Raw genomic sequence first — 12077 nt, 5'->3', positions numbered from 1 at the left:
AAGCATAACCAGCCTCCTCTTGGTTGTCTTCTAAATTAGGAAATGTAAAGGGACCACAATACCTCTCCCAGGGAGCCTCAAGTCTTGCTCTTTTGTGGGAAGACAATCTTTTTTGTGTCTTTGTTTCCCCATTTATAAAATTGCAAGGGAGCAGTAGGAAGAGGAGTGTTACCGAAAGAAGGCAGGACAGGAATGAACAGATATTAACTGATACCTACAAAGAACTTTAGAGGAATAAGATTATAATCAGAAATCATCAACCACTCCCCCAAATTTTAAATTTTTCAGCAAATTTAAATCTGAGCCTCTAATAAGTCTTCCAATCTTGCCTTACAGGAGACTTCCTAAATAACCCCTAGCTGTTTCTCTAATGCATTAAACATGGTCTTCATTATTAAATCTTCTAAAGGTGCCAGAGCAGATCAAGCTGAAACAAAGTATCTACTACATTATTCCTTACCAAAAAATGTTAAGCAATCACTGCTAAAGAGACTATTCAAACTCCTTATCCTCCACTCATTTGACTCTTCAAACTTAGCCTACATTTAATGACCATGATCCAGAATACCTGGGCGGGAACCTGGGGCAGAGTCATCGACTTTTCTTCTTCAAAAAGCAAGTTCTTAAATTTTCTCTTCATGTCCTCATCCTGTGAAGAAATGAAAAATATAAGTAGGCTGTGAATGAGGGAAAGAAAGCTTCCTGAAAGGCAGGGCTAGGATGCCCTGGAAACAGGGAAGTAGGCTAAGATGGAGATGAATGTGGAGAAAAGGGAAAAGTCTAATCAGCAGTCGGTGCTCTGTCAACACTGGCTGAACCAAACCCATACGCTTAAGAGCTCCGGGTGAATGTCTACTACTAGTAGACTGACTAAAACATAATGAGCAACTGTCACCTTTCCATTATATAACTATGTAACAAAAGGATTGGTTGACTAAAATATACTTACGGAATTACATAATTTCATCTGTGAAAACAAGGGAGCAAAGAAATAGCTGCTTATCCAAACCTGTCATATAAATTTATTTTCATTATATGATCCTTGAAAATCTGTGGTAGAAAATGCATTACAGTATGTCGCAAAGCCCCATCAAACTATTTCAAATGGTTTCAAGTGTTTTGACTAGTGTTAAGGTAGGAGAGAATTATTAAGGACTTGGTAAACCGAAAGGTGATATACAAATAATAAAAATAGAAGTAATTATTATCAATAGAATATAGCTGAAATATGATAAAATCTTCTGAAAGAGCATTTTCTTGGTTTTCACTATATTTTAATTTCATTAGCAAATAAATTTTATTTTGCAAAAAAACAAAACAAAACAAACAAAACTCCAGGTGGGTCAGAGAGAACCATAGACCTTAGCAGTCAATCTTTCAGAGCCAGCATCCCAGATCCTGAGAGATGGCGATCAGGAGGTCAAAGGCTGGGGTTGGCTCCATGCTGCTCCCCAGATCTTTCCAGGAGGTCCCCCCTCCCACTGCCAACAATGAGACCAGTTACCAGGGCCACCCTAACAAAGCAACCCTGCACCCGAGGAAAATTCACGCAGCAAGCACTGCACAAGTTGCCAGAAGGACTTCAAGCCCACAATATCCCAGAGCTAATGAGAAAAAAAAGTGAACAGGTGTTTCTTGCTGCTGGAGAGGGAAATGAGGGGTGGGGCAGGGTACACAGAAAACTCCTGCCCACCTCCATGAATAATCACTTCTGCAGGGCTCACTTCTGCATCTGGGAGCCCTGAGAGGTGACAGCCCTCCCTACCTTCAGAAAGGTGAAACACCCAGGACTAGGACTTGGGCTTTGGGGCCAGCTGAAAGCTGAGCTCAGCCACTCACAAGTAGCATGTGCAGAATACAGACCCAGAGCAGCCCACTTCCAAATCCTCATGTACTTTTCCATCCAACCCCCGCTCCACTCCTCCCACTACGCCAAGTGCACCATGGTGGGTGCGGAGAAAGGACCTAGGAGTGAAGGCCTTCAATATTCAGCAATTTGATGGATATAGAAAAATTAGTGCTCGAGGATGAATTCACCTGTTCTACATCTAGTAGCTAGAATCACCTGCTTCCATCACTGTTTATTGCATCATTCAGTGTAGCTCCCCACTGCCCAAGTGCCAAGTTCATCTGGATTCCACTCCACACTGTCCTCTAGGATCTCACTTCTCAGCAAGGCCACTCTCAAAGGTCCATTCCTTATTTCCTCCTACACCTGCTTACAGCCTCCGCCAGAAATGCCCTCTGTGCCTCCCTGCCCACCCACCTCCCTCATTCATTCAGTGAACAGTTGAGGACGCTTAGATGCCAGGCACTGTAATAAGCACAGGGGCCTCCATATCAGAGGGACCCAACCAATGTTGAAAATGCTATTCCCCCGTCGCTGTGGCAACTGAATTGTGATTGTCATGGCTGAACTGTGTGAGTTATGACTGAATTGTGCCCCCCCCAGACCCCATTTATATGTTGAAGCCCAACCCCCAGAATTGTGACTGTATTTGGAGACAGGGCCTTCAAACAGATAATTAAGTCAAAATGAGGCTCTTAGCTTAAATATAAGACATGACACCATAAAACTCCTAGAAGAGAATATAGGCAAAACATTCTGACATAAATCGTACCATTGTTTTCTTAGGTCAGCCTCCCAAGGCAATAGAAATAAAAGCAAAAGTAAACAAATGGGACCTTATCAAACTTACAAGCTTTTGTACAGCAAAGGTTTTGTTTGTAGTTACAAACAAAACCAAAGGACAGCCTACAGATTGGGAGAAAATATTTGCAAATGATTCGAGCAACAAGGGCTTAATTTCCAAAATACATAAACAGCTCATACAGCTCAATAACAAAAAAAATCAAACAACCCAATCAAAAAATGGGCAGAAGACCTAAACAGACATTTCTCCAAAGAAGACATACAGATGGCCAACAGGCACCTGAAAAGATGCTCAACATTGCTAATTACTAGAGGGATGCAAATCAAAATTACAATGAGGTGCCACTTCACACTGGTCAAAATGGCCATCGTTAAAAAGTCTACAAATTAAAAATGCTGGAGAGGATTTGGAGAAAAGGGAACCCTCCTACACTGTTGGTAGGAATGTAAATTGGTGCAGCCACTATGGAAAAACAGTATGCAGGTTCCTCAAAAAACTAAAAATAGTTGCCATATGATCCAGCAATCCCACTCCTGGGCATATATCTGGACAAAACTATAATTCAGGGGCTTCCCTGGTGGTGCAGTGGTTGAGAGTCCGCCTGCCGATGCAGGGGACATGGGTTCGTGCCCCGGTCCAGGAAGGTCCCACATGCCGCGGAGCGGCTGGGCCCGTGAGCCATGGCCGCTGAGCCTGCGCGTCCGGAGCTTGTGCTCCGCAACGGGAGAGGCCACAACAGTGAGAGGCCCAAGTACAGCAAAAAAAAAAAAAAACTATAATTCAAAAAGACACATGCACCCGTATATTCATAGCAGCACTATTTACAATAGCCAAACAACCTAAATGTCCATCGACAGATGAATGGATAAAGATGTGGTGCATACATACAATGGAATACTACTCAGCCATAAAAAAGAATGAAATAATGCCATTTGCAGCAACATGGATGGACCTAGAGATTATAATATGATATCACTTATATGTGGAATCTAAAATATAACACAAATCAACTTATCTATGAAACAGAAACAGACTCACAGACATGAAGAACAGACTCGTGGTTGCCAAGGGGGAGTAGGGGTGGGAGAGGGATGGACTGGGAATTTGGGATTAGCAGATGCAAACTATTATATGGAGAATGGATAAACAACAAGGTTCTACTGTATAGCACAGGGAACCATATTCAATATCCTGTGATAAACCATAATGGAAAATAATATGAAAAAGAATGTATACATATATATAACTGAATCACTTTGCTGTACAGCAGAAATGAACACATTTTTTTAAATATAAATTTATTTATTTATTTACTTTTGGCTGCATTGGGTCTTTGTTGCTGTGCACGGGCTTTCTCTAGTTGCAGCGACCAGGAGCTACTCTTCGTTGTGGTGGGTGGGCTTCTCATTGCGGTGGCTTCTGACGGAGCACGGGCTCTAGGCGCACGGGCTTCAGCAGTTGTGGCTCACGGGCTCAGTAGTTGTGGCTCACAGGCTCTAGAGCGCAGGCTCAGTAGTTGTGGTGCACAGGCTTAGTTGCTCCGTGGCATGTGGGATCTTCCCGGACCAGGGCTCGAACCCATGTCCCCTGCATTGGCAGGTGGATTCTTAACCACTGTGCCACCAGCGAAGCCCAACACAACATTGTAAATCAACCATACTTAAATATAATAAATTTTTTGTTTAAATTGGGCTCTTAGGGTGGGGCCTTAATCCATTATAGCTGATGTTCTCATAAGAAAAGAAGAAGACACCAGGGATGTAAGCACACAGAGAAAAGACCAAGTGAAGACACACAGAGAAGGCAGCCACCTGAAGGGCAATGAAAGAGGCCTCAGGAGAAACCAAACCTGCTGGCACTTTGAAATTGGACTTCCAGCCTCCAGAATTGTGAGAAAATAAATTTCTATTGTTTAAACCACCCAGTCAGTGGTACTCTGTTATGGCAGCCTGAGCAAAGTAATACTGCTATGTCATCCCCAGGCCACCCTGCCCTTAGACAGTCTCCACACCGTGTGAACTTGTGGGTACCAGAAGCCCTGTGGGCAGTCCTCATCCTGGGGATCCTCCATACTCTGTGCCTACCCCTATTACCACATGTAGCTCACTGCTCTGTAGTCAGGGTTGGCCGCCACCTGGACTGTGTATCCACAGTGCCTAACAGTGCTTGACACATGAGCTCCTTACCTGTCCTCTGAAAGCATGAATGAATGCGTGAAGAGATGAAACCATGCAGCCAAACAGAAATGACCACAAGCCTATTTAAGCCTGTATTTAAAAGAAGTCATCAGTTGGGAATTCCCTGGCAGTCAAGTGGTTAGGACTCAGTGCTTTCACTGCTGGGGCCCGCATTCAGTACCTGGTTGGAGAACTAAGTTCCCACAAGCCATGGCACAGCCAGAAATGAAAATAAAAAGAGTCATCGGTAAGCAGTAATCTGAAAAAGGAGATCATTACATACCACAGATAGAATGTGTATCTGTAAATACCCTTCCTTTGAGATGTCTACAATCTATTCAAAAATGTGACATTGTAATATGCCTCCAAGTTAAGCAGGAAAAAATCCTCTATTTCAAGAAGTAAACATGGACTTCCATGGTGGCAGAGTGGTTAGGAATCCGCCTGCCAGTGCAGGGGACATGGGTGCATGCCCTTGTCCGGGAAGATCCCACATGCCGCGGAGCAACTAAGCCCGTGCACCACAGCTACTAAGCCTGCACTCTAGAGCCCGCGAGCCACAACTACTGAGCCCGCATGCCACAACTACTGAAGCCCGCGTGCCTAGAGCCCGGGCTCCGCAACAAGAGAAGCCACTGCAATGAGAAGCCCTCGCACCACAATGAAGAGTAGCCCCCTCTCGCCGCAGCTAGAGAAAACCCACGCACAGCAACAAAGACTCAACGCAGCCAAAAATAAATAAATTAATTAATTTAAAAAAAAAAAAAAGAAGTGAACATGAGGTCAAAGGTGGGTATAAGGGATGCGCCCAAAATTGGACACTGTTAATAACAAAAAAGAGATCAGAATTCACATTCCAAACACTCAGTCCAGTGCCAGACCCGTAAAACCATTTAGTTTCCTCAAAAACACTGAATTTTCCCAAAATGAAACCTAAACTGTCACCAGCAGGTGATTTTTGTGGGCACTTGGCATCCTCGTCCTCACTGAATGTTCACTCCGCCTTCTGCTGCAAAAATAAAATGTGGACAAAAGAGTATTCAAGTGAGACCCCTGTGGCAGGGTTGAATTTCACCTTTTCCTTAGTTGTTAACAATTTTGAGACAAAAAGTACAATAAAAATAGGCTATGCTTGTTTGTACATTTTGGGCAGATGTAAACCCTGTTCCCAGGCCTAACTGGCAAGCTCTGTTTTCTTCAAGATTAACACAGCTCCTCTACCTCCATATCTGGCCCCCAAGAGTTTCCCTATTAAGGCCCATGAAAAGAGCCAAGAGGAATGTTTTCTTTTTCATCAAAATTAAGTCCCCACATGCAAAGGCACCCTTTATTTCCAAATTCCTTTTCTCTAGGGTCCTGCAGTTTCAAATCTGTGTGGTCTATTAAGTGCTAAATCATCTGACAGATTTTTTTCTGGAGGGACTGCTGTTTCCAGGGCAACATCCCAAACACATATATCTACTTTTTCTTTCTTGTAAGGATTTCTCGTTCTCAACCTGAGCTGGCCTGAGCAGAACTGTTCGGTGTGGAGGGCTGGAAGAGAGAAAGAACGAGGACACTCTTCCCAGAGCTCCAGAAGCACAGTGCTGAGACTAGATGGCCCAAGGAGTTCCTGGACTAGAAATTCCCACAGTATGTGAGCCTCCAGCTCAAACAACCTGGTTAAGTCCCCCATCCCCACAGGAAACAGAGACCAAATGAAAGTTAACAGAAAGGCATATGGCTGTGCTAAAAGGAACTCCACTTAACAGAAGACCTGGCATCCATCAAAAAGCCTGCCCGAGGCCATAGTGAATTCTAACACCAAAGACTAGCCCACCAAAGCCACTAAGGACTTCCAACCCTGGCAGCTCGAATGAGATCAGTACATAATCTAATGGCAGCCACAACCCCCAGCAGGGACACAGAGGAAATGCAGACTTGAAAGGCACAGGTGACAATCTGCTAACGGCATGCTGACTCACCATGAACGAGAAGTGGGACCCCTCATGCCCAATCACTTGGGCTTCAGAAATAGCCAGATTCTACCCCAGCGAGGCTGCTCCCCTCCTCCCACCCCTGCTTCCCTGATCTAAGGTTGAAGATGGCTGGAACGCAGCCCATCCCGCCCGTCTGGGGTACGGTGTTTGAGAGAAGAGAAGGACATAGCTAGGGTGGAAATTTGGAGCTAGAACAATCTCTCAAAGGAGCACAATGGAACACAACTGAACCGCAGACACAGGGAAGCCAAGTGGAACCAGGACAGGCCATAAAGTGAGCTTGTCTATCCAGGTCAAGTTGTAAAGGTTGCACACAAACACGAGACACACCCACGCTCAGACCCACAGACAAACATACACATACCGACACACCTAAACCTCAGTCTTTAAAAATTGCATTAAACAGACCCAACAAAGCAAACGTATGTTTTCATCCTCTTCCCCATCTCTCAGGCACCGTTCAGGGCTGCCCGGGTATTTTAGGCTGGCAGGCACTGCCCCATACACACCTGAAGCCACGGGTGTCTTAAAGCTTCTTCTGTCGTAAAACGTGCCTTTGGATCCACTATCAACAACTTCTTGACGAGGTCCAGAGCTAAAGCAGTAAGATAATTTGGCAAATCACAGTGAGAAGGATAAAGGCATTAAATCAACAAAATTAGAGTATGCCAGAATCACAGGCCAACATCCAGAAAGAGGAGAGAGGGGCTGAGGTCATTGTGATCAGTAGGCATGGCCCCCTAATCCTCCCCACTCTGTATTTGTCCACGTGCTCTAGAACACCAGGAACGACCATGATGCTCCCCAACACTCCCTGCTCAGACATCACAACCTCTTAGCTCTCCATCCCTACTCTCCTTGCTGGACTCAAGTTCAAACTAATTAAAGATGAACTTCCCCCAGTTCTAAAACTCAGGATGTTCAGCCAACTCTCTCCAAGACCCACAGAGTGATGGTGAGAGCTCCTCGGCCAGCGAGAGCTCGCTCCTTGAAACAAAGGAGCAGAAACAAAACTTGACGGCCAGCAACAAGTGGAGGCTGGTTGTATATTGCAATATTATTCCTTAGACACTGTGACACTTAGCACAATCATCTGTGGTACATTGTTTTAGTTTTCTACTTTTTCTTTTGAGAATTACAAAGTTACCCTTTTAAATTCTAAAATACAAAGTAATTACATTTAGCTCTTGCTGTGCTTACTAATTCAAAGGAGACCTTGTAACTAAAAAGTTACCCATTATTTTGCACACTTAAATAGATACCAGGCACAGTGAGCATATTACACTTAACCCTCACAAAACCCCTTAAGGTAGGGGTTTATTGTGCCCCTTTTACAAATAAATGAAATGGAGACCCAGAGATGTTAAATAACTTGCCTAAGGTCACAGAGCTAGGAAGTAGCTGACCCGGGACACGAGCCTACATCAGCCTGGCTCTGGAGCCCAAGTTCCTAATAATTTCCTTTGCCTCTCAAATGGTGCAAAACTAACAACAGAAAATAAGAACAGGATTGACAGGAGAAAACATCACAGAATTTGAAAAGAAATTCCCACCACGGCACACACACATTCTAGCAAACCACAAATTCTTAACCCTTTTGTATCCATACCCTTCTCTGAGACCTCTGACCAGACTTCAGGAATGAAGTTGCATTTTCCACTGGTGATCTGATCCTTCAGTGACACGTGAGTCTTATGCTCAGAGAAAGGTGGATACCCACTAAGGCTTAATGTTGGTAGAGAGAGAAAGGAAAAGAAATCAAGTGGCATTCTCAGTGGCATTCATGGATACATCGATTTCTTTTTCAGCATCATGAAAAATTAGGTGTTGCTTTAAATTGATGGTCAAAATAAGTGACCTAAATTAAACACAAGCTCTCGACCTGGACACATTGCTGATTTCACCTAAATACCTCCAACCAGAGTCTGAAGAGATGAAAACTTTTTCTTACCAAATGAAAAGAATAACTCCTAAACTCCAGCAGTCCACAGCACGGTTATATCCAGCAGTCCCAAAAGAATTAAGAACCTCAGGAGCCAGGTAAGTGGGGGTACCACATAAGGTTCTCATCAGAGAGGTCTCCCCCAAAATCTTGGACTGCCCAAAATCAGTAATCTAAAGCAAGGACAAAAGGGAATCACTTTTAATGACATCATAAAATAAAGAGTAACACAGTCTGCCAGTCCCAAAAGACATGCAGATTAGAACAGTTCCTATCCTATGGGTCGTGCTGCCATTAATCTGGAATCTACACATTGATGTTTTGGTAAGGTAATTTTAAACTCTGCAAGTTATTTAATTTTGCTTAAATGAAAATTCCTGAGCCAAGGAACTTAAAGGCCCAGGTTTTCTCAACTTAGATCTGGGTTTTCTGTAACCTTACGAAAGGCTTATAACCGTAAACAGACACTCTAGAATTCTAATTAGTTATTCCTGGTTCTCCTTAGACCCCGGTTTCTCAACCTTGGCTGCAAACTGGAATACCCGAGGAGCCTGAGGAAAATATTTACACCTGGGTGCCATCTACAGTGATTTTGAGGCGTAGGCGTGGTGTCACGGTTTGTTTGGGTGGTTTTTTTTGGGTTTTTTTTTGCAGTACGTGGGCCTCTCACTGTTGTGGCCTCTCCCGTTGCGGAGCACAGGCTCCAGACGCGCAGGCTCAGCGGTCATGGCTCACGGGCCCAGCCGCTCCGCGGCATGTGGGATCTTCCTGGACCGGGGCACGAACCCATGTCCCCTGCATTGGCAGGCGGACTCTCAACCACTGCGCCACCAGGGAAGCCCTGTTTGGTTTTTTTTTAAATCAACAGAGGAATCTAAAATGAAGCCAGGATTGGGAAGTGCTGTTTTAAACAGAGGAAGACAGGGGATGTGTTTCTCCCATCTAGACCCCTACTTCCTCCCTCTGAAGATGAAAGTGGCTTATACACAATGGAGCTCAATAAATGCTCATTACATCTGGATTGGAGCAATACCATCTGATCTCTAAAAGAATTGCTAAAAGTGGGAAGGTCAAGTTCTCTACCTTTTTATGGTCCTACTTTTTACTTGATGAATTTAAAAACAGTTTCTGAACAGAAATCTACTGGCCACATATAAAACATACATTTCTTACCTTTATAAGGCAGTCCTCTTTTTGAGATGAGAGTAGAACATTCTCTGGCTTTAAGTCCCGATGTATAATGCCATTTTCGTGAAGGTACTGCATAGAAAGACAGGCATGACCCTTAGATATATCGAGTAGTATGTGAGTAGAGAGAGAGAGAGAGAGAGAGAGAGAGAGAGACACACACACACACTTTACAGCTGGATGAAACTGTAAGCCATGTTACTCACAACCATATTCCCCCAAATCATAGAAAACCACTGGATAAATGGATTAGTGTTTACAAATTTGTTTGTAAGAAACTCTTTAAAAAAGTAGAAAAATGGGGCTTCCCTGGTGGCGCAGTGGTTGAGAATCCGCCTGCAGATGCAGGGGGCGCGGGTTCGTGCCCCGGTATGGGAAGATCCCACATGCTGCAGAGCGGCTAGGCCCGTGAGCCATGGCCGCTGAGCCTGCGCATCCGGAGCCTGTGCTCCGCAACGGGAGAGGCCACAACAGTGAAAGGCCCGCATACCGCAAAAAAAAAAAGTAGAAAAATGAAAAAGGCAACTTATGACAGTAGACATTTTACTTCACTCTTCAAAATAATAACTATCCCTTCATATTGGCAGAAACAGAAGATGTCAATTTCAATAAAAAAATGTAAATGGATGATATAAAATATTATGAGACCATCTTAAACTATAAAAATTCCACCAAAATAGTACATTTGGTTATTCCATCCCTGAGAATATTTTTAAAGGGACTCTGTAAAGTACACATGTGTAGATTATCTGTTTGAACACCCAGAGTTAACATATTCCTTGATGCAAAGATTAGTCTTTGAAAACTATGGCTGAAATAGAATGGTGATATTTCTTTGTGTATTCATTTGTATATACTAAGTCATATTTCTTTAGGAAAAACAAGTTTCCCACATCCACTGATCTGTACTCAATTCATCTTAATATTCTTGGTATAATATAAGGTTGGGAACAAACCATTAAGAGAGTAAAGCACTGGTTAGGTATTTATGCGCTTCAATTTTCTCTGGATATCCCTCTGGCCTAGAGGAAAAATTCTCCAAGACACCTCCACTCATCTGGTGAAGCCCCCAGGGTGGGCACCCAGGTAGACCAGCCCCTGGAAAATCTCCCTCAATCCTCACCCAATGCAAGAGCTGCTCCCAATCACTGCATCTCTTGCATACAGTATGTTCTCAAGGGAAGAGGCCTTGGCAGGGAATCGCCACAACCAAATCTGGGTTGAGAAAGGGTGATGTTCTCTGAAGCATGCAGGGTGCATGTTCCTCCACCTGTTCCTCCAGCTGTTCCTCCACCCAACACTTGCCCCGAATATTGAAGAGAAGGCAGAGCATGCCCTGCCCGCGTGCCTGCTACAGTTAACAAGATACTACATGTGTAAGAAACCCCTAGCACTGTGCCACGGGGTGTGATCTGTCCTCATACCTGCCCAGCTCCCCCCTTGAGGTAAGGGGGATTTTTGCAGGGATCAGGCAGCAGTAGAGATCCCTTCCCCTCCAGGAATACCTCCAAGCTAAAGAGAGGCCATGTGGGAATGTGTTTATTTCTTTAACTTCCTTTTTTTTTTACTCTCTTAAGCCTCACAGCAAGAGCTTTCTCATCTGAGTCAAAGGGGTGGGATGTTTTTGCCAAGAATGGAACAACCCACACACACACTCTGTTCTCTGGGTTTTTATCCCTGGTCCCTCATCTTCTGCCTAACTGGGAGAGTAACACTTAAAAGAAAGTACACTCTCAAAAGCAGCAAGGGCTTCTCTTACCTGCACAGCCAGGAGCATCTGGTAAAAATAGAGTTTGCATGTAGCTTCTTTCAGGCGCTTATTTCCCACCACCCTATCAAACAGCTCTCCTCCTTCCATCCTGAAACACACAGGCAAAGCAGGGGGTTCATTCCTGGAGGGAAACTCACTTGGAAGGAAGAGAATAACACAAACAAAGCAAACTCATTAAGACAAGCAAAGTGTTCATTCACTCGACTCCCATTTGTAAAAGCAGTAAGGTAATAAGCCTCGTCCACAACAAAGATGTGCCCATTGGAAACTAAGGAACAAGGAAAGATGGAGGAAGAGGACGGTGGGAATTGCAGACGCTTGGGGAGCTTTTAAAAAATCTGATGCAGTAGATCAGAGGTGGGACCC

At 44.2% G+C, this 12077-nt stretch overlaps 1 protein-coding gene across 3 annotated transcripts in view; it reads right to left on the bottom strand.

Annotated features, from left to right (window-relative positions):
- Positions 1-6: 6 nt before the first annotated feature.
- The window catches only part of CHEK2 (checkpoint kinase 2), a 39734-nt gene continuing 27663 nt past the window's right edge, over positions 7-12077 (bottom strand). For 2 of the 3 annotated variants that reach the window (XM_079942487.1, XM_079942488.1), the window contains 6 exons: positions 11700-11799; positions 9926-10012; positions 8762-8925; positions 8420-8535; positions 7320-7405; positions 7-649 (listed from right to left, as the gene is read on the bottom strand). In XM_079942487.1, coding sequence (XP_079798613.1) covers positions 506-649; positions 7320-7405; positions 8420-8535; positions 8762-8925; positions 9926-10012; positions 11700-11799 — 697 coding nt within the window. In that variant the 3' untranslated portion in view covers positions 7-505. The remainder of the gene's footprint in view (positions 650-7319; positions 7406-8419; positions 8536-8761; positions 8926-9925; positions 10013-11699; positions 11800-12077) is intronic. The other variant, XM_079942489.1, reaches the window with a different exon arrangement.

This window comes from Stenella coeruleoalba (genome assembly GCF_951394435.1).
Source record: "Stenella coeruleoalba genome assembly, chromosome: 14".
Lineage (NCBI taxonomy): Eukaryota > Metazoa > Chordata > Mammalia > Artiodactyla > Delphinidae > Stenella > Stenella coeruleoalba.
Note: the sequence above shows the minus strand (reverse complement) of the source record. Positions and strands in the feature narration are given on the sequence as shown.